Consider the following 27,195-nt stretch of genomic DNA (forward strand, 5'->3'; position numbering starts at 1 on the left):
GTCCGGGAGGATCCCACATGCTGCGGGGCGGCTGGGCCCGTAAGCCATGGCCACTGAGCCTGCACGTCCAGAGCCTGTACTCCGCAACAGGAGAGGCCACAACAGTGAGAGGCCCGCATACCGCAAAAACAAACAAACAAACAAACAAAAAACAAACTAAAAGTAGAACTACCATATGACCCAACAATCCCACTACTGGGCATATACCCTGAGAAAACCATAATTCAAAAAGACACATGCACCCCAGTGTTCATTGCAGCACCATTTACAATAGCCAGGTCATGGAAGCAACCTAAATGTCCATCGACAGATGAATGGATAAAAAGATGTGGTACATATATACAAAGGAATATTACTCAGCCATAAAAAGGAATGAAATTGGGTCATTTGTAGAGACGTGGATGGACCTACAGAGTGTCATACAGAGTGAAGTAAGTCAGAAAGAGAAAAACAAATATCATATAGTAACATGTATACGTGGAATCTAGAAAAATGGTACAGATGACCTTATTTGCAATACAGAATAGAGACACAGATGTAGAGACAAATGTATGGATACCAAGGGGCTTTTGAAAGGGGTGAGGTGGGAGGAATTGGGAGATTGGGACTGACACATATACACTATTGATACTATGCATAAAATAGACAACTGAGGGGAACATACTGTATAGCACAGGGAACTCTACTTAATGCACTGTGGTGTCTTAAATGGGAGGAAAATCCAAAAGGGAGGGGATATATGTACATGTATGGCTGATTCATTTTGCTGTGCAATAGAAGCTAACACAACATTACAAAACAGCTATACTCCAATAAAAATTAACAACAACAAAAAAATACTACGTTACAGTTTGAATGACTGAATTTCTCATCAAAAACCATAGAGGCCAGAAGACAGTGTAACAACATCTTTAAAGTGTTAAAATTCCACATTCCAGCTAAAATGTCCTTCAAAAATGAAGATGAACTAACGTGCACCCCAGTGTTCAAACTGTCAAGATATGGAAGCAACGTGTCAATCAACAGATGACTAGATAAAGATGCGGTATATATATACAATGGAATACTACTCAGCCATAAAAAAGAATGAAATTTTGCCATTTGCAACATGGATGGACTTAGAGGGTACTTATGCTAAGTGAAATAAGTCAGACAGAGAAAGGCAAATACTGTATGGTATCACTTATATGTGGAATCTAAAAAATAAAACAAACCAGCGAATATAACAAAAAGGAAACAGACTCACAATATAAAGAGCAAACTAGTGGTTACCAGTGGGGAGAGGGAAGTGGGGAGGGGCAAGATAGGGACAGCAGATTAAGAAGTACAAACTATTATGTATAAAATCAGGGACTTCCCTGGTGGTGCAGTGGTTAAGAATCTGCCTGCCAATGCAGGCAACATGGGTTTGAGCCCTGGTCCGAGAAGATCCCACATGTCACGGAGCAACTAAGCCCATGCGCCACAACTACTGAGCCTGCACTCTAGAGCCCACGTGCCGCAACTACTGAAGCCACACACCTAGAGCCCGTGCTCCACAACAAAGAGAAGCCACCGCAATGAGAAGCCCGCGCACTATAACGAAGAGTAGCCCCCGCTCACCACATAGAGAAAGCCTGTGCGCAGCAACGAAGACCCAACGCAGCCAAAAATAAATAAAGTTTAAAAAAAATTAAAATAAAATAAAATAAATAAGCTACAAGGATATATTATACAAACACAGAGGGAATATAGCTAATATTTTATAATAACTATAAATGGAGTATAACCTTAAAAAATTGTAAATCACTAAAAAAATTATAAATCACTATGTTGTACACCTGTAACTTATATAATATTGTACCTCAACTATATCTTAATTTTAAAAGTTTTTTTAAATGAAGATGAACTAGAAACATTCTCATAAGAAAGAAAACTAACAGAATCTGTCACCAGTAGACCTGCTCTAAAAGATATTCTAAAGGAAGTTCTTCAGGCCTAAGAGACATGATCCCAGAAGGAAAGCTGAAACTTCAAGAATTAAGGAAGAACAACAGAAAGGGTAAATATCAGGATAAATAGACTATTTTTCTACTCTTAAGTACTTTAATATATGTATGAATGTTGAAACCAACAATTACAACATTGTATTTATAGATGTAATACATAAGACACTGATAAAGGGACATGATAAAGGGAGCTTTGTGGTTGCAAGGCTCCTGTGTTTCACTCGAAGTGATATTAAATCTAAATAGACTGTGAGAGCTGGGTATGTATTATATATTATAATCACTGGAGCGACCACTAAAAATGATGCAAAGCTACATGGCCAAAAGCCAGTAAATAAGTTAAAACAGAATATTAGTAAATATGCACAAATTCCAATAGAAGCCAGGAAAGAGGAGCAAGAAACAAAGACAAACAGGAAAATAATAAAATGTACAACTAAATCTAACCATTTCAATTATCACAGTAAATATAAATGGTCTATACATACCAATTAAAACAAAGAAATTCTCACATTCAATTTTTAAAAGACCAAACTATATAACAGTATGCTGCTTTCAAGAAACCTACTAGGTAGATACATAGATAGATAGATAGATAGATAGGTAATGCAAACACTAATCAGAAAAAAAGCTGGATTGGCTCTTTCAATGTCAGAAAAAGCAGACCTCAGAACAAGGAAAATTACCAGCAGTAAAGAGGAAAATTTTATAGTGAAGAATGGGGCAACTACCCAAGAAGAGAACAATTTTAAATGTATATGCTCCTAAGAACCCAGAGCTCCAGAATACATGAAGCAAAAACTGATAGAAAAGAGATAGAGACAAATGCACAAGTACACCTGGACATTTAAATACCGCTCTCTCTGTAACAGGTAGACCAAAAATTAGCAAGGATATAGAAGACCAGAACAATACTATTAACCAACTTGACCATATTGACATTTATAGAGCACACCACCCAACAGGAGCAGAATACACATTCATTTCAAGTGCACATGGCGTATTCATCAAGATAAGCCATATTCTGGGCTGTAAAACAAACCTTAACAATTTTTTAAAAATTAAAATTGTACATAGTATATTGTCTGATCATAAAATAATTAAACTGCAAGTCATTATTTAATGACTAGAAAGATTTCTGGAAAATTCCCAAATATTTGGAAATTACAAAATGCTGATGGAAAAAAATTGCTGATGAAAAAAATCAGAGGAGATCCAAATAAACAAAGAGACATATTAAGTTTAAAGACTGGAAAATTTAATTTAGTTAATGTTTCAATTTTCCCAATTGGATCTGTACATTCCCAGCAGGATTTCTTATAGATTTATATGGAAAAGCAAAGAAAGTAGAATACCCAAAACAACTGAAGAAAAGGTAAGTAAAGTGGAGGACTCCCATTACCTGATTTCAAGGCTTAACTACAGTGACCAACACAGTGTGGTACTGGAGAAAAGAGAGACACAAAAGTCAATGGAACAGAATAGAGCAGGGATTGGCAAACTGTGGCCTGTGGGCCAAATGTGACCGACAGCCTATTTTGAAAATAAAGTTTTATGGAACACAGTCATGCTCATTCGTTTACATGTTGTCTATAGTTGCTTTCATGATACAGTAACTGAGTTGAGTAGTTGCAACAGAGACCATCTGACTTGCAAAGCCTAAACTATTTAATATCTGGCCCTTTAAGGAAAAAATAATAGTCAATTCCTAAAACAGGGAGTCCAGAAATAGATCCAACACATAAATGGACAAATGATTTTTGATCAAAGTGAAGAGCCAAATCAATGAAGAAATGATAAGACTTTTCAACAAATGGTGCCAGAATAATTGTGCATCCATTTGCACCCCCCTCACAATAAAGACCAGCTGATTCTTGACTTATACCTCACACACTCCAAATTAACTCAAGATTGATCACAGACCTAAAGGCAAAGTATAATACTAAAACTCTTAGAAGAAAACACAAGAGAACCTTTGTGATTTTGAGCTAGGAACAGAGTTTTTAAATATACTATCCAAGCAAGATTCATAAAAGATCACATTGATAAATTGTACTTCATCAAAATTCTGAACTTCTGCTCTTTGAAAGATACTGTTAAGAGAATGAAAAGACAAGCCACAAATTGGGAGAAAATATTTGCAAATCAGATATTTGACAAAGGACTTTATCCAAAATATATAAAAAAACTCTCAAAACTCCACAGTAATAAAACAAACAACCCAATTTTAAAATGGGCAAAAAAAGATATACAGATGGCAAATAAGCACATGAAAGATGCCCCACATCACATGTCATCAAGGAAATACAAATTAAAACAATGAGGATGGACCTAGAGTCTGTCATACATAGTGAAGTAAGTCAGAAAGAGAAAAACAAATACTATATGCTAACACATATATATGGAATCTAAAAAAAAAATGGTTCTGATGAACCTAGGGGCAGGACAGGAATGAAAATGAAGATGTAGAGAATGGACTTGAGGACACGGGGAGGGGGAAGGGTAAACTGAGACGAAGTGAGAGAATAGCGTTGACATATATACACTACCAGATGTAAAATAGCTAGTGGGAAGCAGCCACAGAGCACAGGGAGATCAGCTCAGTGCTTTGTGTCCACCTAGAGGGGAGGGATAAGGAGGGTGGGAGGGAGACGCAAGAGGGAGGGGATTGGGGATATATGTATACGTATAGCTGATTCACTTTGTTATACAGCAGAAACTAACACAACACTGTAAAGCAATTATACTCCAATAAAGATGTTAAATTAAAAAAAAAAACACAACAATGAGATACCACTAAACACCTATTAAAATGGCCAAAATCCAGAACACTGACAACACCAAATGCTGGCAAGGATGTAGAGGGACAGGAAATAATCTGTAATGTTTTGTAATGAACAAAAGCCTTGAACAGACAGTTAACCAAAGAAAGATACACAGATGACAAATCAGCACGTAAAAAGATGTTCAATATTATTAGTCGTTAGGGAAATGCAAATTAAAGCCACAATGAGATAGTAGTGTAAACCTAACAGAATGCCTACAAACCAAACCAAAACAACAGCAGCAACAACAAAACTGATGTGACCAAGTGCCAGTCAGGATGTAGAACAACTGGAACTCTCATTCTCATACATTGCTGGTGGAAATGCAAAATGGTGCAGCTACTTTGGAAAACATTTTAGCAGTTTCTTATCAATTTAACAGACTTAGCGTACAGCCCAGTTATCCCAGTCCTAGGTATTTACCTAGTGAAATGAAAGCCTCTGATGACACAAAAACCTGTACGTGCATTTTTCTCATTTTTCTCTCATTTTCAGCCTTGATCCTGCCACCAGATGTCTCAGCTGCTTTTGGCTTCTCAGCTTGACTCTCAGTTTTTCTTACAAACTTTCTTTATAACTCTTCTTAATCATCCTGTTCTTTGCTGCTTCAGTAAGTTACGCATCTTAGCATCAGCCCCTGGAACATAACCCCTAGCACCAGCAAATACTCCACGTAGGACTACTAGTTTCAATTATAAGCATGATGTCATGCAAGCCCATTGCTCTGTTTTATCCATAAACATTTTTTTAAAATAAATACACAATAGTATGTACTCTCTAATGGGCCCTCTACTAATTTTTAACACACTGGAAACTACCAAACTATGAAGTTTTACAAAAATTGGAATAAAACTTCTCTAATGGCTCTGTTTAACTGAAGAAAATCCTGAGACTGAAAGACAGTACATAAAAATAAATTGTTAAATTTTACAACCACTTATCTATATGTATAAGGACTTTCCTAATGCTCTTCAAAACAAGTCAGAAATACAAACAAGGGGGCTGGGGCTCAAAAGTAAGATTAGATCAGCTTTTTTTTTTTTTTTTTGGCAGCACTGCAGCCTGTGGAATCTTAGTTCCCCGACTACGGATGGAACCCGGGCCCTCAGCAGTGAAAGTGCAGATTCCTAACCACTGGACCGCCAGGGAATTCCCTAGGTCAGCTTTTTTTTTTAAGCTACTTTTTTTGGTGTATGTGTTCGAGTTTAAAATTTTTGACCCAACCTCCCACCAGCACTATATTATCACACAAAATAAATATAAAATTACAAAAAGTGCTACTTAGGAATAAGAAGGGTATCCTGATGTGTACAGGACTGACATGCAGCCTAACCTTGGGGATATGGCTATCAGGGAAAGCTTTGCAGAGGAAGTGACATTTAGGCTGAGACTGAAAGAGTGAGTTTATTTGAAGAAGAACGTTTTAGACAGGGAAGTACACAAGGGGGTTGAAGTGGGAAAGCACTTGCACTATGAGGAACTGAAACAGACAGTACAGTGTGGTGGTGAAGTGCCCAGGTTCCAAAGTCAAATGGCCTGGGTTTGAATCCCAGCTATGCCCCCAACTTGCTGTGTGACCTTGGAAAAGTTACATAACCTCTCTGGACCTTGGTTTCCTCATTTATACCTACCTCATAGGGTGTTTGTAATTGTTCAGTAAATATTAGCTTATTATTATTCTGACTGGTGAGATTAAAATGAAGCGGTACTACAAGATGTTGGAGGGCCACAATATCACAGAGGTTTTTAGGCCCTATTAAAGATTTAGGATTCATTCTAAATGTAATGGAAAACTATTGAAGGATTTTAAGTAGGGGCGTGGCATCATGAAACTTGTGTTTTAAAACATTAATCAATTGACAAATATTATGCTTCTGCTTTGTGGCAAAAAAAAAAAGACTCTCATGAGCTAAACTTTTCCTATCAGTCCAGGCTTCTTTTCATTCTCTCCTTTGTCTCTTGATCTTCTCATATGTGATAGTCACTTTCTGGTAAGTATTAAGCCAATTCGAAGTTCAGCCCTCATAGGAGTGTTCTTCCCTTTCCCCTCTCGCTTCTCAAACACAGTGTCCCAGTGTCAGGGAAAGTCTACTACTCTTCCCTGGAAACACGGGAGTACAGCTGGTCTCCGTACTCTTTTTCTGCTGGTCTTCAATTGAGCTCTTTCACCCTGTTTATCTCTAATCCATCCCTGACTGTTAGTTTCTGTCCTTCTGGAACCCACTTGGGATCAACAAGCACCACCAGCAACCTCCATTACGGTCATCATCTCAGTGGCTCCGGTGTCCCTTGGTCTTGCTGTCCTCACAGTACTCTAGGGCTACACAGGGACTGTTGAACCTCTGCATTCTAAACACAGACCACTGAGAACGAGCAGCATTTGGGGAGGAGTTTTACCCAGACACTTGCCTTCACAGATGCTCCTTCGTTGTCTACTCTCCCCTTCCCCACCTCCACATCAAACTTAGAGCTTCTCCAAGGTTTGTACCTGCCATCAGGCTCAAAGGGTCTCAGATCACCTTCGCACTATCTGAATATTTCTGTTACATCCTCCCACCTCCATACCCCTACTCTCAATGAAAGTGCTTTCTTTTACTTCATCATTTTCTCTGGAGGGAGTTTCCCCTCTATCTTATGGTTCTTTATGGTGGAGAACATACTGGTGGAATGGCTACAAGGGAATACGACTGGATTTGGGAAACATGATTGGGGTTAGGATGTCTGTGAAACAAATCCACATTAGTTTATTATTAAAATACCACCTCCATTTAAATTATTTGTTTATTGTCTGTCTCCACAAGATACAAGCTCCAAGAGGGGTGGGTCTCCCTTGTCTGTCTTCTTTACTGCTACATCGCCAGCACCTAGCACAGACTGCTACTCAACAAATATTTGTGGAAAGAATGAAAAAAATAATATGAGCAAACCAATAAATAATGAGTGACTTGTGCTATGGCACTAGGATCCACTGGAGCACTCTGAGCAGAGGATGGCAGCAATCAGATTTGCAGGTTATCAAATGTCTTTGTATGGACTAAATGTCCCTTACAAATTTACATTTTGAAACCCTAACCCCAATGTGATGGTATTAGGAAGTGGGGCCTTTGGGAGGTCATTAGGATTAGATGAGGTCATGGAGGTGGAGCCCTCATGAATGGGATTGTACCCTTATAAGGGTCAGGATAGAGCTTGCTTCCCCCTCTGTTTTCCACCATCTGAGATTGCAACAAAAAGATGGCCATCTACGAACCAGGAACTGGGTCCTCACCAAACACTGAATCTACTGACTGGCACCTTGATTTGGGCTTCCCAGCCTCCAGAGCCAAAAGAAATAATTCCTGCTATTTATAAGCCACCCAGTATATGGTATTGTTAGAGAAGCCCAAACGTACTAAGTCTTCAAGTTGTCACGTCATCATACACAGCAGTCTGTATTATCCTCCCAAGTAACAGTTATTAATTCTCAAGTAGACGTATTTCAGTGGGAGAACTCATTACTGTAGATATTCAAATCTATGAACAACCTCCCCAGAAGAGCTGAGGAGATGTCACAAACCTAAGACTGCCTCCTCCTCTCTCTACATCACCTATTTTTACCCACTCCATCTCCTCACATCGTAGCCCTTTAGTCAGCTGCACTCGTTAGCCATTGTAACCCTTTCCGAGAATTTCAGCTGAGATCTGGATACACAGCCCACTCTGATGTGGTATTTGCATTTCGTGCTTAATTTGTCTATAACATTACAAATTCCACACTCCTACATTTCTACTGTTATAATCATAATACTATTTTGGTACTTCTCTTCTGCAAGTGAGATTAGCATTTCTATGTAAAATAGAAAACCTGTTGGTCGTCTCCCTAATGTGTCTAGGGGCTTCATCCAAGCCTGAAGTTTAAATTCTCAGCACCTGGGACAAGGCATCTGTTTATGCAGGTTTCTCAGTGCACTGAAGTGCTGCTGTGGACTCCTGCCTGGGTCTCTTCATGTCAGCGGATGACCTGGCTGACTTTTCCTTTGGTAACAGAGAAGGAACCTGAGATCAGAGACACCATTGGGAGTTTTCTCCTAAAACAACATCTCTTGTTCCTAAACCTTATAGGATTTTCCAACAGAATGACAAAGCATGGAGGCTGCACCATTAAAGGAGGTGCCAGGAAGCCAGTGGGCCTAGTGTCCAGAATAAAGAAAGCTTAAGGGCTTTGCAGCTAGTACTCACACCCAGAGCAGAATCAAGGGAGTGTCTCAGGAAGGGGCCTAGAAGAAGGCAGAAGAGCCCCCAACACATTTCCATCAAGATTGGGGACATTTACTCCTGATATTCATGAAGATTTCTGGTATGACTGTTGGTGACTGTGTGACTGTTGGTCTCATTTTATGAAATCTTGCTGTCAGAGAACTAAAGTTTTAAGCAGGACAAAGAAACAAACAAACTTTTCAGACAGGGTCAGGAACATGGAGAGAAACTTCCCAGATGACCTTTTTGGGCATATTTTTCAATTCCATAACTCTAATTCTGACCTTAAAAATCTACAAGTTGGGGCTTCCTTGGTGGCGCAGTGGTTGAGAGTCCGCCTGCCGATGCAGGGGACACGGGTTCGTGCCCCAGTCCGGGAAGATCCCACATGCCGTGGAGCGGCTGGGCCCGTGAGCCATGGCCGCTGAGCCTGCGCGTCCAGAGCCTGTGCTCTGCAATGGGAGAGGCCACAGCAGTGAGAGGCCCGCGTACTGAAAAAAAAAAATCTACAAGTTGTTCATCAACTCATTTCAGTGTCCGAAGAGTGAGGAATAAATTGGGAAACTGCATCAAAATTTAGATGTATCCAGGCAAGAACCCAGACTGAGAAGACATTGGTGGAAGCTGGAAAAGAGGGCAAGAGGCCAAAATCACAGATTGTGGAACTCCAAATTAACTCGTTTCAGGGTCATCTAAGCAAGGACTCTGGCTTGCATGTCAATCCACAGCCCTAATACCCTAACAGAAAGAAAAGTGTGAAGTCTTTACCTTGCGGGGGTAGGGGCAGCTGTTTCCCCAGAAATCACCTGAGGTTGAGAAGGCAACAGTGAGAACCTGGGGCTCCTCTCGACCTCCAGAACCTTCTCTCTGGTCTTCTGGCACCTGGCATGTCCCAGGGACTTAATTCTGATCCAGTCTACTCATCTTTACCTGCTCTTTTTCAGCATGGCCAATATTCCTCTCCCTTTACCTCATCCCTTCAAAGCAGGCTCTGGGCTAAGGGAGTTCAGGATGCCTTTAGGTGATATCCTTTCCCACGGCTGCCATCCCACTGAGCTGTCTGCCGCTCCAAGGCATGCCCAAATGTCAGGAAACTGAGCCCATTTTTCCTACGTTGAAGCAGGTGACTTAAAAGGAATAATATTGTAATGAAATTATAGATACTTTTTCTATCTTAAAAAATTTCAGTATGGTGGTATTATTATTTATATTATAATAAATAAAATAATATTTTCTTTAAATATATTATAAATTCCTAAGTATATTTTTCCTAAAATAAACAAGTATATATTTAAATATTTTTATATAAATAGCTTAAACATAAACACTTAACCTATTGCTATAACAAAATACTATTTGGATATAAATGTTTCAGGAACAAGTTTTTCCACACATATTCTAAATATACCCTAATCATGCTTCTATTCTCTATCCCAGCCTAACTCCCATTAGAATGTAAGTCCCTCCTCCACAATGATGTGAGTCCTCCCCATCCTGCCAGAATATAAGCTTCATGCGAGCAGGCACTCCTTTTTTGTTCACCGCTCTATACCTAGCTCCAAGAACAATGCTTGATAAACAGTAGTCACTCAATAAATATTGCTGAATAAGTGAAGGTACATCTGCATGCATCTTTACCCAAAGACAGGAACACGAAAGAAAGAAATCAAGTGGAGGCAATAAGAATGCATATGTTACTTGGGTCTTGTTACAGTATTAATAATGGATAACATGTATTAAGCACTCATTAGGTAAATACGTTAGGCACTATGCTAAACACTTGATATGTAAAAATATGATATAGACACTATTATTAATTTTATTTTTTAAAAATCTGAAGAAAACAATTTTTGAGAAGTTAGTGTTGTTATTATGTACCTATATATAATATCTTTTTTAATTTAGCAAAGTACTAAACCATCTTCATGAGTTACTCTTCATAATAAAATTAGAGAATAAAACAGTGTTCAAGTTCTTCTTATTCGGATTCTCAAAGTCACAAAGGAAGTAAAAGAGGTGCAATAAGGATTTTGATTCCTTAATTCTAGTATATGGCCGAAGCAGCTCAAAATTCTTCCCAGAAGACAAATACAAACATCTGTGGTACTGTTGCCCATGTCACAAGGTTCTGGTGCAGGAAAGTTAATAAGCGATTACAAAATTCTTTGTAAATACAAAGTGCTATAGAAATGCAAACCATCTACAACAACAATAATTAGTTCTAATCACCATCTCTCTTCTGTGTGCAGCTGTCTCTCAGAATTCACTTTGGGAGTTGAATCACCCCATCTCAACAAATAAAGCAACCTCCCTCTTTCTCAGACCTTACTAAGAAGCCGTCCCTCATTCCTCCCCCCAGCCATGCCCAAGCCACCCTCCACTCCCTACACACATCCTTCTCCCACATGATGAGCAAAGGCTGAATGCTGACATTAATGCTCTCCTGACAGCAGAAAGCAGTGATCAGACAGGTTGAATGATTCAATGGAAATTTAATCGGATCTCATTTTAGCTACGTGTAAGAAGCAACCTGCTGTGAACTAGAATTGTACTGCTGGAAGTTATCTGATTCCTACAGGCCTCTCTTCCTTCTCTGCCCTGGTGAATGACTGCTAAAGGAATTTAAAGCATGTAAAACATGATAAACATTGATTTGTTGCCTTGGCCATTGAACTGGACATGTTGCCTTCTTGCAGGTAAAACTGAAGAGGAGTATGATAGATTCTAAATTTTATTTATAAGGGTGAAGCTTTTAAATGTACTCACTTAAGTTGCTTCTTGAGGCAGTAATGTCCTACTTCCTTTAAATTAGACTTCCAGCTTTGAACCCAGTTTATAAAGCAAAGCAAAATGAAACAAAAACCTAGACAAAGAAACCTCTGTCAGTAGAACACTTTAGCAAAGACTGATGACCTGAAGAAAAAGGTTGACAAGATGCGATTGGTCAGTTCACTGCTCTGAAGGAGAGGCATCCTTTATTTGTGGCTGCCTAGGGAAGGCCAGTTACAATGCAGAAAAGCTAAGAAATCGTAGGAGAAAGTGGAGAAACAAACAGGAAAAGAGTGAAAAACTGGACGTAAGAAAAATGGAAGGTATAGAAGAAACAGCAACTTTTACAGTTGATTGTGCCACAGTTCAAGCAGAGTATAGCGACCACTGTTACATTGTTGGCCCCCCGTGATCTCCCAGTATTTGCCTCTGTGTAGTCCTCTTTCTTAGAACCTGAGTTGGGAGTATGACTTATTTTAATTAACTGGAAGTGGCAGAGTCATGCTCTATCAGTTCTTGTTCCAAGCCTTAAGAAGTTCTGCTTTTGTTCTCTTCAGAGCCATGATCTGCTTTATAAGAATTCTGTTAGCCTGCTGGAGCTATGTGGAGAGGCTGTCAGAAAAGCCACATAAGAGGGAGAGGCCCTGAGAGACAAGCCTGGCCATCCCAGTGTCTCAGTCAAGCCCAGGCCCCTGCTGACCTGCCAGCTGGATGAATCCACGTGAGTAGCCTTCAGTAAGATCAACAGAAGGGTCACCCAGCCAAGCCCAACCCAGATTGCAGAATTATGAGCAAATAAAATGTTCATTGTTTTAAGCCACTAATTTTTGGGATGGTTTGTTATACAGCAAAATACAGCTCCTGGCATGCTAAAATGAAGTCAGTGATCAACACCCAGTGACTCTACTCTCTGAGACAGTATTGTGTGGACTGAAGACGCACGTCTGGGACCAAAGCAAGCTTGGTTCAAATCCTTACTTTTTCACTTTTTAGCTCTTACGGCCTTGGGCAAGTTATTTAATCTTTCTGGGGCTCAGTCTTGTTATCTGTGAGTGAGAGAAATATTTCTTCTCTCACAAGATAGTTAAGAAATGAAATGAGTGAAAGTTTGGGGCACAAATTAAGTACCCACCAAATCTTATATTATTTGTTATATTCCATTTCCTTCCTGTCGTTCCCTCACCCCCTGAGGGGATAAAAGTGATCCAAACTACATTAACTCTTTAGGGTAGCCCTGTGACCTGCTAAAGGCAGTTCTGTCATAGGTCAGTTTTGCACGTATATTTGACAAACAATTGTTGTGTTTATATGAAAAACAGGTAAACTCCTAAAATACAGGTGATGGACTTTATAAATGATAGCAGGTTTGTGGGGCACTGCTGGAGACAATGCACATTTGTGTCCATGTCCCAGACCGCCTACACCTGCTCCTCTGCAGTATCACAGCTGTTTATTAGACTAAGCTGGGGTCACCAAAGAATACTGAAGTTACATTCAGCTTATTTTATTGCAGAAGGCATGAAGGCACATGCTGTATTTCCATTTGGTTTTCACAAAAATGCATTACTATCTCAATGGTTTGTGAAGTTCACTTAGGCAAAAATTGCAGATTTCGAGGTAGTACTGCATAAACTTTGGTGTTTGTTGAGTCCTTGTCTTCATACTGGAAAGAAGAAAGTCCTATATTGAGTGACTAAATTATGTGCAGACACCAAGAGAAAACACACACATGCACACACACGAAAGAAAGGATTAAGGAAAAAAGAAATAAACCTGCTCTGGCTTCAGTTTCCAATTTGTAAAATGAGAAAGCCAGACTAGAAGGTTCTCCAAGGTCACTTCCAGCTCTGAGTTTTAGCAGACATCTCAAATTCTGTGCATTTATTAGCCCTTTGTGAGATTAAAAACACAGGTTGTTCTCCAGCAAAACTTTAATTGCAGAGCTTTAATTAGAAAAAAATCAAAATACTCTTTCAGATTATGCTTTTTTAATTTTAGTTTTAATTGTTTTTATTGTTTCCATATTATTTTAAAAGAGAGATGAAAGCTGCAGTTTGACAAATTGCTACATCCGTCTGCTTGCCGTACAACTGCCCTAGCAAGTTAACTTAAAACAACTTTCTAAAATGTACTTTTAATGAGAAACTTAGACCCTTGAAATTTGTATAAAACATTTTTTTCCTTCAGACTTCTTATAGGGCTGTAGAGTTTCCATACCTCAGTGCCAAGAGTATGGCAGAGGAATTTCGCTCAGCTTAGTAATTACCTTGTGTTACTCTAGCTCAAAGTTGTTTTTCTCTTAATGGCTTAAGAGAGCCATTCAAATGCTTTGATTCTAGTAATACAAGTTTTAATGGGCAAGGTAGGTGACTGCCCATGTAATGTTTAGCCTATTAAACTGGCCATATCCAAAGCTTATGCAGAGTAAAATCTTACTAGGGACTCTGAATAAGGGCAGATCAACGTGGAAAAAAGCTTGAGAAAATAAGAGAGCTAAAGTAAGTCTGGGAATGTCCTTCCTCTCTCCAACTAAGATCCCGATTATAGTAGACATTTATTTTTGCCTTCTTTCATGGCGAGGGGGAAAGAGCTCCCCAAAGTCTCCCTGTGTGCTTCCAGAATGTTGATTCACCCGCAGGCTTCACAGTGGACCATGTATATGAGACCACGGTTTCTCAGACTATCTGTGGTGAAGGACCAGTTTGCTTCATCTCCCACACCCCCATCCACTGTGGACTGGTACTTGTATAAAATATAGTAAAAATGAATCACTGGAAAAATGACACACGAACTATGACATACAAAATATAAGCCTCAGCTTTTATTATTAAATTTAATGACTCTCTCAAATTGCAGTACAAGTTTCTAACCATCCTCAGTTTCTATACTTTTTTTTTTTAACATCTTTATTGGAGTATAATTGCTTTACAATGGTGTGTTAGTTTCTGCTGTATAACAAAGTGAATCAGCTATACATATACATATATCCCCATATCTCCTCCCTCTGGCATCTCCCTCCCACCCTCCCTATCCCAACCCTCTAGGTGGCCGCAAAGCACCGAGCTGATCTCCCTGTGCTATGCGGCTGTTTCCCACAAGCTATCTATTTTACATTTGGTGGTGTATATATGTCCATGCCACTCTCTCACTTCATTCCAGCTTACCCTTCCCCCTCCCCGTGTCCTCAAGTCCATTCTCTGTGTCTTTATTCCTGTCCTGCCCCTAGGTTCTTCAGAACCATTTTTGTTTGTTTAGATTCCATATCTATGTGTTAGCATATGGTATTTGTTTTTCTCTTTCTGACTTACTTCACTCCGTATGACAGACTCTAGGTCCACCCACCTCACTACAAAGAACTCAATTTCGTTTATTTTTATGGCTGAGTAATATTCCATTGTCTAAACTTATCTTGTTGTAGATGGTAACAAAAATGTGGAAACAGGCATTGGTCTACGGACCACACTTTGAGTAGCACTGACCTAGACTAGGCCAGTAGTATTCTCTGGTTCCCAGTAATTATTTCATGGGTGTTCTTATGACCTGAGCTGGTCCCAGTCACTTGAATGTTGGGACTTTGGTTGAGAAACTGGGACAACAATTCTGTTTTTCCTGGCTGGATGCCACCTTGGGACTATAAGAGAAGTGGCTTGAGAATGAGTCAACACCAAGAAAGCAGAACCAAGAGGTAGCAGGTCAGAAACTGAATCTGCTCCTGTGTTATAGAGAAATAGAAGCCAGTAAATTAAAAATTTTGCTCAAGCTAGAATTCATTAGGTTTTCTATCATCTGCAAGAGAAAGAGTCCTATGTGATATAATTTGCATGTTTCCCCCTAACTCTCAGTCACCTTGCCAGTCATCTTTCCAAAACAGAGATCTGGGAATGCCATTCTTCTGGTTATGAAAACCTTAGCTTCCCACTCCCTTGGTCCAGAGTTCAGGCTTCTTAAACTATCATTCAAAGTCATTCACAGTTGAGTCCCCTTCTTTCTCAGCCTAATTTTTTTTTGCTACTCTCATCCTCAGACACATGGCCAATGCTTTAGTGTGACCACACATACACTTTTATATATGTTATAGGTTTGCTCATGTTCACTTTAGCTGGATTGCACTTTCTCTTCCCACACCCTCCTCTGATTTTCTAAGAATAGGAACTTGAGAACATAAGGTGTTCATTACTTTTAAATGTTAAGCATTATGCATCACCATCATTCCTGCTGACTCAAGGGCTAATTTTGAGAGTGTTGGCAGGAGGACAAATTGATGCACCCAGACATTTGACAAAAACTGCATTTAGACTCCAAAGCTTTCATTTCATAGGGAGTCTGATATGGTTATATTACCAAAATCTCAGAAAACAACAAACTTAGACAAAGTGTGACTTTAAGTTATTGCAAAAATGAATAAGCAAGAAATGAAAACATATGTCTGCACCAAAATGTGTACACAGATGTTCATAGCAGCTTTATTCATAATAGCTGAAAGTGGAAACAAACCAAATGTTCATCAGCTGATCAGTGTATAAACAAAATGTGGTATATCCATAAAATGAAATATTACTTGCCATGAAAAGAAGTGAAGTGCTGATACATGTAACAACATGGACTAACCTTGAAAACATTATGCTAAGTGAAAGAAGCCAGATATAAAAGGCCACATATTGTATAATTCCATTTATATGAATGTCTGGAATTGACAAATCTATAGAGAAAGTCGATTAGTGGTAACTTAGGGCTGGGGAGAGTGATGAGATTGAAGGGTGAAGGCTAGGGGGAACAGAGTTTCTTTTCTAGAGTGATGAAAATGTTCCCAAATTGATTGTAGTGATGGATGCACAACATTGTGAATATACTAAAAGTCATTGAACTGTACACTTTTAGTGGGTGAATTATATGGTATGTGAATTATGCCTCAACAACGTGTTTTTTTAAGAAAAAGAGTTTATAGGAGCTTTATTCATAGGTGCCAAAACTGGGAAGCAACAAGATGTCTAAGGTGAATGGATAAATCAACTGTGGTACATCCAGACAACTGAATAGTATTTATTCAGCACTGAAAAAAATGAGCTATTAAGCCATGAAGATACATGCAGGAACCTTAAATGCATATCACTAAGTGAAAGAAGCCAATCTGAAAAGGCTACCTACACACTGTATGATTTCAGCTATATGACATTCTGGAAAAGGCAAAACACTGGAGACAGTAAAAAGATTGGTGGTTGCCAGGGGTTAGGGTGGAGGATGCAGTGAAGAGGCAGAGCACAGAGGATTTCCAGGGCAGCGAAACTACTCTGTGTGATACTACAATGGTGGAGACATGTCACTATACACTTGTCTAACTCACGTAAACTATGGGCTCTGGGTGATAATGATGTGTCCATGTAGGTATGATTGTAACAAATGTCCCACTCTGGTGCTGCATTTTTTTTTATTTCCTTCCTCCCTCCCTCCCTCCTTCCCTCCCTCTCTCCCTTCTTTCCTTTCCTTTCCTTTCCTTCCTTTCTGCTGTGTTGGGTCTTCTTTGCTGCGTGCAGGCTCTCTAGTTGCAGTGAGCGGGGGCTACCCTTCGTTGTGGTGCATGGGCTTCTCATTGCAGTGGCTTCTCTTGTTGCAGAGCACGGGCTCTAGGTGTGTGGGCTCCAGTAGTTATGGCTTGTGGGCTCAGTAGTTGTGGCTCACAGGCTCTAGAGCACTGCCTCAGTAGTTGTGGTGCACAGGCTTAGCTGCTCCGTGGCATGTAGGGTCTTCTTGGTCCAGGGATCGAACCCATGTCCCCTGCATTGGCAGGCGTAACCACTGCACCACCAGGGAAGTCCTGGTGCTGGATGTTGATAGTGGGAGAGGTTGTGTGTGTGGAGGGGTGTTGGGGGGGGGTTAGATGGCATATGGGAGCTCTGTGTTTTCTGCTCAGTTTTGCTGTGAACCTTAAACTGCTCTAAAAATTAAAGTCTAAAGAAAGAAGCAAAGGAGGGTGAGGAGGAAGGGGGTGAGGAACAGGAAGAGGGCCAGGGCAAGAACGGAAAGGAGGAGGAGGTGACCTCACAAGGCCCATCTCAGTTGGCACCACGTCTGAAATTTTCCCTGCCTCTCTCTCGTCTCCCTCCTGGCGGAAGAATTAATTGCTCTTTCATCTGTGTTTTCATTGTGTTCTTATTCCTACTTCTTTTATAGTTCATATCACTTTATTATAGTTGTTTGCAGGCCTTACTTACTGAACTATGACCTGCCTGAGGGCAGAGGCAATGCCTTATTTTCTTGATATTTCTACTAGAAATACTACATGGTAGAGTTCAATGAAAGTGTGGTGTGTGTATGAACGAAGAACATCTTAAAGCGGCAGTGTTAAGTTCAGTTTTAAAGGATTCTACTCTAGACTAATCTGTTGTTCTTCAGGCTTTTTGGTAACCTAAAAAAAGCTCCCTCTACGTGGCTCATCCCTGGGACTGTGGCCAGGGTGTGAGCGAGTGCACTGAGGACATGTGACAATCCTAGACGAACGACTTATCCCTACTGAGTCTCCTCCAATAGGCAGCGTACTATTCTAGTAGAGCTTTTGGAAAATACTCTTTCTTGGGGATAATCTAACCATGTGCAGCCTGAAATCTGGGACCAGACTTCTGTGTAGTGACGAAGGTCAACTGGGAAGATGTCATTGGACGGAGAGGAGAAGATCTCACTCTACTGAAAGCCACCACTGCCACCTCAGGATGGCTGCCTGAAATGCTCTGGTGAGAGCTTTATTACAAGGCTTTGGTGTCAGATATATGTAAAATGTGTGACATGTGTTCCTGGGAGGGATGACATTTTAAGCTTTTATTATTCATTTATACCTTACTGAGAATCATATGTAATAGAGTTCTTGAAAGTAGGTTTTAAGAGGGCAATAGAGAAAACTTATCAAGATACTGGTGCTAAGAATGAAAAGGAAAAGGTACCTAAGAGGTGATAGGATGCCAAAAATAGCTTTTCTTTACTTCCCAAATTTGGCCTCATTTAATGGATAAAGTGAATATTCTCAATCACATAACCACTTTAATTTTAGTACCAGGGCATACTTTTTAAGAAGTCACTTATTTATATTGTTTAAAATAGTAGCATTGAGAATGTGGGGAATTTAGTAGGCAGGGCTCTACTACTTACTTGCTGAATTGAACCATCTAAGGAAGTTTCTTCCCATCTCTGAACTTCAGTTTTATTTACTGATAAAATGGGCACAATAATACCTGTACTGTTTACATCACAGGATGTTTGTGAAAATCCACTGAGATCGCTGAAAGCAAAATGTTTTATAAATTAGACAAATAAATTTATAATTTATAATTGATGTTAGTCTAGGAAGGATAAGTGCTGTGAACTTCTGCTATTAAATACCAATGGAGTTTATTTGTGGTTGGTACAAAAAGAAAAAAAAAAGCAAAGAAAAGTGCTGTACATTTAGTCCTTTGTTCCTTTCAATTTTGAAGGAGCTCTACCAGGTTCTGAAAAGGAATCTTATTAACATTTTGGGAAAAGCCTTTTTATTGAAACTTCTTGTAAGTTTTACACGCAAGGCACACACATGTATGTAAGGATATCTAGCCAACATGTGCCCTTTTAAAAGAGAAAAGCTCTTCTTTAACCATCTTCTCCAAGAATCGTTAATTTGTATCAGAAAATTGGAGAGGCATGCAGGGATACCTTCCTAAGGAGCATAAAATGTCTGAGCAGTTATCACCCATAGCATCTGTCCCTTCTCTGATCTATTCCAGAGATCACTTGCCAATTCACAAATGCCATGGGGGACCTCTCCTGTGCGGTTATGTAACTCTTGACCTGTGTAGGGCTTGCCCCTAAAACTGCACCATGAGGTCCTTAAGGACAGAGCCTGCGACTTACAGGTACTTGTGTCTCCTAGTTTCCAGCAGGAAATATTTATTAAATGAAAACTTGGCTGAGGCTGCATATCAAGGTCAGGAGGAAGTGGTGCCTCTTGGCAGATTTTATCCTCAGGGTAGGTTACCTGTTCCTGCATAATTGAAAGAAGACTCTGTGGGTTTGAAGGCTGTCTAACCCTTTCACAGGAGATCAAGTAACTGTGCTAGGCCATGGGTGTCAAATAAAGGGCATCACAGTTTAAGAAAGACATGAGAAATTAGGAGACAGTTCAGAGAACAGCTATCATGAAGATAAAGAGTTTAGAAAGGAAGATGTAGGAAGAGGGGAGGGAAATACTGGGATTATTTAAACCTGACAAGAGGAGCTGAAAAAAAGCATGGCAGGTAGTTGATTTTCAAACATTTATGGGGATGATTATATACAGCAGAGCTTCTCAACCTTTGTGGCAAGGCACACTTAAGAAAAGATTATATTTACAGGGCCCACAAGGATAATCAGGTAAGGCTGCTCAAGACTCGATTCTTCTCTAAGGCTTTGACATTCCTGGGTCCCACCGTGCCACCAGAGGACTTAGCACAGCCTTTGGGTAGTGTTATGGACAGAATATTTGTGTCCTACCAAACTCATATGTTGAAACCCTAAGGCCAATATGATATCATAGTATTAGGAGATGGGGCCTTTGGGAGGTGATTAGGTCACAACAGTGGAGCCTTCCATGAATGGAATTAATGCTCTTATAGAAGACACCTCACAGAGCTCTCTCACCCACTTTTTCTGCAGGGTTGCTGGGAGAAGACAGCTGTTGATGAACCAGGAAGTAGGTCTCACCAGACACAGAATCTGCTGTTGCCTTTATTTTGGACTTCCCAGCCTCCAGAACTATGAGAAATAAGTGTTTGTTGTTTAAGCACCCAGTCTATGGTGTTTTGTTACGGCAGCCCAAACTGACTAGGACAGGGATTTGTGCACATGTTAGAAAATTGATGTGCCCTAGTCAGGGACTGTCTGTATTTTAGGTAGAGTAGGAAGAAGTAGGGTCAAAACAAAAGATGGAAGATTGGAATAAAATGAGAAAACACTTTATTCTTAGATTTGAAAATACCAGATTGGTTTGTCAAAGGGTGTGTGTGTGTGTGTGTGTGTGTGTGTGTAGCATGTCCTAAAAGTCTTTAGGCAGTTTAAGCTTCACTAACTTCAGAAAAATAAGTGCTACAGACTTATCCTCAAGATCTCGTGAAAGTTTAATTATTTACATTTATTTTATAGTAACTTTAGTTTTGTGAATGTTGAATAATGAATTCTTCATTTTAATTATTTGAGTCAGCCCCTCTGACTGAAGATGGTAACGGCTGACTGCAAAAAAAAGCAAAATTCCCTATTCAACATTCACAAAACTGGATAAAAGAACTTTTAAGTTCTTTAGAACTGGGTTTGCGTAGTGAAAAGATTCTATAGGAAAGATGGATTTAAGGACATATATGATCCTGAGTATAAATGTGTGGGTACAAGCAAAAATTCCAGACAGTATTTCAGACACTTAAGGCGGTGGAATTGGTGAGACCCAAGTCAAGTTTCTATCAAACAGTAGAGGGGACCCAGGTAGTATCTGGGTTACCGATGGGACAAGCAGAAAATTTCATTACTGTAAATATATGAAACCATGAAAGGATGGAGTTGGAAAATAGGATGGCAGGGTAGGGCAGAGGGACCTGGAAGGCCCAGCAGGGGCGGAAGGGGTTGCTGGACTGGTGGGTGGGGGAGGGGCCGTGGACACACCCTCTCCATGTTGTCCCCTCCCCCACACTCTGAAACCCTTTGTGACTCTTCAGTGCTCTGTGATGCAGGCCTGGGACTGCTCAATAACTTCAGTAACTTCAAGCAGCCTTGTGATTCAGAAAACGGAATTCAGAAAATGGAACGCTCTCTCATTTTTGAACAGCTTATTGACCCATGTCCGAGCTGCAATGCAACATCCTTGGATATTGACCAAAACCTGGTCATCCTGTGCGGGTTGTGGTTGCTTCTTCTGTTCCTGTGGTACCTGGTGCGCTTGCCATTTTCATCTATCTTTAGTAAAACCAAAGACATCCGAAAGGTAAGCAGCCCTGAGTGAGCCCCCAACGGAGATTCTTTATTGTTGTTTCCATTTCTATTCCCACATTTTGTGTGTGTGTGTGTGCATTTTTTTTATTAGTTTCTGCTTTATAACAAAGTGAATCAGTCATACATATACATCTGTTCCCACATCCCTTCCCTCAAGCATCTCCCTCCCTCCCACCCTCCCCATCCCACCGCTCCAGGCAGTCACAAAGCACGGAGCTGGTCTCCCTGTGCTCTGCGGCTGCTTCCAGTTGAAGCCCATGTCCCATCTGAGTGTTTGGAGGACTCCAGGATAAAATCCCAAACAGTAATTCTGTGGCCCTGGGTTGGGTTATTTAGAGAGTTTGGGATCTCTGCAGGAGAACAGAGTTCCCCATTGCTTGATCATGCCTCACATTCTCACGTCAGGCATCACTCGACAAAGCCTTCCTTTGTGCTGGGCTGATCAGAGCAGCAATGCTGAGCCTCTGACCATAGGCTGGAGCCTGAGCTCCAGGATACAGGGTCCTATCTGAGGGACATGGACGTGACTGTTGGCCTCAGATGCTAGGCCCTCCTTGGGCAGATGACTTCTGACTGAGAATATCAAGTGTGGACCTCATAGTCAAAAGTCCTTCTTTGAGTTTGTCAAAGAAGAAAAAAATTGAAAGCATTTTAAACCTTTAAAATTGATAAAAAGAAGGAACATAAAGTTCTGTTAATTAAAATAGAGTCATATTATTCATGGATAATGAATATCTGAGTTTCCTAGAGAAGAGTGAGAGAAATGAGCCCCAGCCCTTCATTCTTTTCTTTTGTTCTCAGCATCAGCGCAGAGCCAAGAGGAGAAGGAAAGGTGGAACACCAAAAGGTAAGGTTCTGCCTATCCCACCTGAACTCTCCAAGGGTGACCCTTCCTGCCTTTTCCAGGAGATCCAAGGTCCCTGATCTCTGAGGATGTCAACTGCTAGGTACAGTTTCTCTCAGAAACCATAGTTCTCAGAGGAGAGGCTTGTGGGAAGGCAGTCAGAGCCTGAGACACTTCTCAGATTCCCTGCTCTGCTCATCGCTGGGCATGAAGCAGTGATGGACCTGGGCAATGGGTGTTTCCCAACAGGTGGCCAGGTGAGATGTCAAGAGTCAGAACTTCTGTGTCCTGACTTTGTAAAAGTCCTTTGACTTCCTGGATGATCAGATCCCTCTCTAAGGCAACACTGATCTCTGGGCTTCACATCGTGGTTTTGAGCATCACATGAGATAAAATGCATGTGAAAGTACTTTACAAGAAGCAACATACACGTTAATATCATTGACCATTTGACCTCATCTACTAATTCTTGGGTCTTTCAGAGTCTAATATCCCAAGGGTTTCCCATAAGGGGACTCCTTTATTATACCTATGCTTCTACCTTCATTACATATAACCCACTCTCCTGGTTTCTCAGGTTGGAGATGTCACCAGACAGAAACAGGGGAGAAAATGCAGCTGATTTCTATTCTGAAAAGGTGACTCTTTCCCCTTCTTTCCTGATCCCCCCTTAGCATGTTCTATGCAATTCCAGGGATTCAGTGCAACCTGCTGTAGTCATGGCAGGGGGCAGCATAGGAATGAGTATGTGATGAAGGCCTTGAGGTGAGGGCTATTGAGCATGTTGTGAACTCATGGATGTGGAGCAATGTGAAGGGGCAGCAGGCTTCCAGTGACCCCACCCCTGCCAGGCCAGCAGGTCCCCCTTTCCTTGTTCTGGTCCTGGTTGCATCTTTGTACTTCCTGTCTTCTGCAGCACCCTGGGCCGGCACGATGACACCACCCGCTTGCGTCAACTCTTATGTCCAGACCCCTTCTGTGAGGTGTGTAATAATGCAACTGCTGAGGTCAGTCGGTTGCTACTCCCAGAGGCCCTGGAAGATTCTACTTCCTCTGTTTCCCCGTTGGCTTCCACAGCTTCTGTGACTGAGTCATCGTTTACTCTGTCCCCTGCCTTCTCAACAGTCCCTCCAAGGGACCTAACACCAGCCTCTCTGCTTGAGCCTTCCCCACTGCCCACCTCCGTTCTCTCCCCTAACCCAATGACCCCCTTAGTTGACTCTTTTTCACCCTCCCCATTGGGTCATTCTCTGGCACCAGAGCCTTTTCCTTCCTTGGATTCCAAATTCCCTGTGGACTATTCCCCACCCCAACCCCTTGCCTCTCCCCGTCTCGTACCACATGACACTCAGACAGCAGGTCCTGTTCTCCCACGAAAGGCCACTTTGTCTCCGGATACTGTTTTCTCTCTTGACCCCACCCTTTCCCAAGATATCAACCCCTTATCAGATTTGTCCCAGGCAATGAATCACCCCGATGCTTTTGCTTGTCGTCATGCACCACCAGCTCTGTCTGTTTCACCACAGCCAGACTGCACTTTATCTGTCACTCAATCTAAATCAATTGCCATCTTACTGAAGCCTGTTCCTGAGAACTCACTTCCAGAAAGCCCTGGTGTAATGTTCCAGCTAGAGGAAGATGTGGGGAAAGATCTGGGACACAGCCTAGAGAATGGCCCAAAAGATCACCTGTTGAATGACCCAAAGAACTCTTCAGGTAAGGATCTGGGGTATGACTCTGAGAAAGACCTAAACAGTCAGATGGTGAGTCTCTCAGAGAAAAATTCAAGGGTGTCAGCAAAGAGTCTAAGTCGGAGACAACTTGAAAATGTCCTAAAAGTACATTTGAGCAAGAAGTTGGAGGACATACATGAGGGTCGGCTCCCTGAGACTGTGCGTAATTCATGGCATGCTATCAAGCAAACATTGCTTCTTTCTGTGAAATCCCACACCCAAACGAAACAGAGAAGTTTGCCATCATCAGTGGGTGAGGCCTACCCCCTGAATACCTTCCAGGACCTGACTTTTGTTGATTCCAGTCCACAACAGATGCCGGAAGCCCATATTAAAAGGTTTCATATGAGGATGTTGTGGGCCTTTCCCCGCAAGGTCCTTGAATCCATACAGATCTTTAAATTGAAAGATGCCTCATGCCAGTCCTTGTCTCATGCCAACTTGCCCCCCTCAACCAATGTGATTTCTGAGGCAGACTCCAAATCTGGGAGCTTCAAGTCCTTGAGAGGAAGCTCTACATCTCTCCATGGAGACAAAGTGGGAACAACAAATTCAGCCCCTGACCTGGATCGTTCTCTCCCTGCCACCTCGCCTGTGGGCAAAGGAGGACAGAGGGTCCTGAGACAACCACGCTCTGATGTCAACCGTGGGCTGGCAGAGGGTGTTCAGAGAATTAAGGATGCCAGACAGACTCGTCTGCCTGTCTCCCTCTGCATCACAGGGAAAGCAGGTCATAGACAGACTCAACCAGCCAACAGATATCCCCAAAAGCTGCTTGCAAAGCAAGCTGGGGCCAGATATGAGCCGAACCATAAGAGTGTGAGTTCCAGTGATAAAGGAGAAATGCAACAGGGCAAAAAGGTGGAGAAGTCAGAACCTGTTTCAATGCCCAGATGGTCTAGGGAGGTATTCACGGCTGAGGAGCTTGATACTCTTCAATTAAAAACTAGTGGCATGTTGGCAACTAGCAAGCCAGGGAGCTCCCAAATGATAAATGTGAACGAGAATAAAGTAGAAACTACCGTGACCACTGGAAGCCCCCCACCCAAATTACCAGTTCCCCAAGATCCTAAATCATTAGACCTTAAAGAACAACTGTTCAGTGAGTTAAACTTTAAACTGGAGAACAGGGAGCATAGCCAGTGTCAAGGCCAACCCACTGACACATCCCTTGCTTCAGACAACTTGACTTACGAGGCCTCACTGACTCATGCCCAGGGTGTCTCAGGTGGGGACATGGGAGCTTCCCAGGTGCTGCATGTCCATTTGGAGGACAGAGGAATCAGGATGGAGCAGCAGCAGGAACCTTGGGTCCCTAAGCATGCCTTAAGGAGGTGCCAGGATAAGAATTTCCCACCAACTGCAAAGAGGGTGAGTCCTCTGGAGCCCAAGGCTGAGGAGCTCGATCGAGGGGTTAAAGGGTTCAGGACATCCCAACTTAGGAGGAAGAGTTTCCCTACTCAGGAGATGGTACTAGAGAAGACACTTGCGAGCAAGTCTTCCCAGATCCTATCACAGAAGGGACAGCCTCTTCCTGAAGGCCATATCAGAAAAAGAATGAAGCACTTCTTGCAATGGCTTTTTTCTGGGATAAAGTACAACAGGCAAGAAGATGCCCAGGAAAAGGGCAGCCCCATATCAACTGTGCAGAACAGAGGCCTAGTTAAAAGTAGAGCTGCCTTTACTGGGACAACTGAAGCTCAGAAAATCGCGACAGGCATCAGGAAGTTCCTAGATGAGAAACCGGGGTGTCAGTATGCAATGGATGTCACCTACTCTCAAGAGCCCCTTCCTTCCCCAGTGCAGTTTAGGAAAACTCAGCAAAAGGTGCAAGTGCAGGTGTGGACAGAGCCTGTCCAGGGGCATCCTTTCAACCACAGGGCTCCCTCCTGTAAACTGACAAATATCAAGTCCTGCCATCAAGAAGCTATCTTTGCTGGCCAGAGTTATCCTCCAAGTAGTACAAGACAGATCAGAGATAAGAAGAGACACCCCCAGAAAGTTATGGCATTCAAGGACCAGCGACTGTGTCACAAACATCCCCCACCAGTGTCCCACAGGGAGCCTGTGCCCCATCCAAGCCCCACCCGCAGGCGTCAAGCTGGCCAGGCACCCACCACTGCGCTCAGCACTGCTGAAGGCCCTGTGTTCAGACATCTGTCTCTACTGTCTAGACAGAAAACACTTCCCCAGAATTTCCAGGGATGAAGACTTCCCATCCAGAAATAACTCCTTCCTTGTAAAGATTATTGATTCTCCCCAATAAATATTTATCTAATAATAGTGTATCTTTTCTGTGTACTGTGTACTGTGTTGGGGGCATGGGTTTTGGGTAACTCAGGGGCATGGGTTTTTGGGTAACTCAGGGCTTATGTGTAAGGGAAAGGAAGGAGATAGTTCAGCTCTTACTGATTGCTTCCTTTGGCTTTGGCTAAACGGTGACCAGTCCTCTGGAGTTCTTGCTGAGAAATAGATATTGTGCCCCTTCCACCCCCGCCACCCCCCCGCCCCGCCCCAAAGCCCATTTCCTCCCTGATGAAATTTGAGGAGATGGGCTTTGTCTTCTGCCGCTTAGCTTAGCCTTAATGAAAATGTATTGCAGCCCACATCTCCCCCCTCACTCAATGTTTTATATCTTTTAGAGAAGTAGGGGAGATAGGTCTTTTATACCTGAGGAGCGTTAAGTACAGATATACTTTCTGAAAATAATGCTGAAGAAGAAACAACAGCTTAATCATTATTTAGAACTCAGTGACCAGAGGCTCCTAGAGGGGGCTGAACCCTGAATGGCACTATTTGAGCGGAGGTGCTGCTCTACTGGACCC

At 41.7% G+C, this 27,195-nt stretch overlaps 1 protein-coding gene and 2 long non-coding RNA genes across 4 annotated transcripts in view; 2 read left to right on the plus strand and 1 right to left on the minus strand.

Annotated features, from left to right (window-relative positions):
* The window catches only part of LOC309798861, a 292,612-nt gene that overhangs the window by 160,238 nt on the left and 105,179 nt on the right, over positions 1-27,195 (minus strand). The gene's annotated exons all lie outside the window — the stretch shown is intronic.
* LOC309798852 lies at positions 1,439-20,123 on the plus strand. Of its 2 annotated transcripts, XR_014293243.1 has the most exons (4): positions 1,439-2,041; positions 11,628-11,745; positions 12,376-12,539; positions 19,564-20,123. It is a non-coding gene; the product is annotated as an uncharacterized lncRNA (long non-coding RNA). The 2 variants fall into 2 exon arrangements; XR_014293244.1 differs by lacking the exon at positions 1,439-2,041 and having other exon boundaries at positions 11,494-11,745.
* LOC309798843 (spermatogenesis-associated protein 31D1-like) lies at positions 20,503-26,599 on the plus strand (the record flags this gene model as incomplete). The annotated part of the gene is given in 5 exon segments (XM_082611540.1): positions 20,503-21,785; positions 22,595-22,640; positions 23,215-23,275; positions 23,554-26,575; positions 26,579-26,599. Coding segments are annotated over 5 exon segments (3,585 nt in total). The 5' UTR covers positions 20,503-21,350.

This window comes from Mesoplodon mirus (genome assembly GCF_964341445.2).
Source record: "Mesoplodon mirus genome assembly, chromosome: 1".
NCBI lineage: Eukaryota > Metazoa > Chordata > Mammalia > Artiodactyla > Ziphiidae > Mesoplodon > Mesoplodon mirus.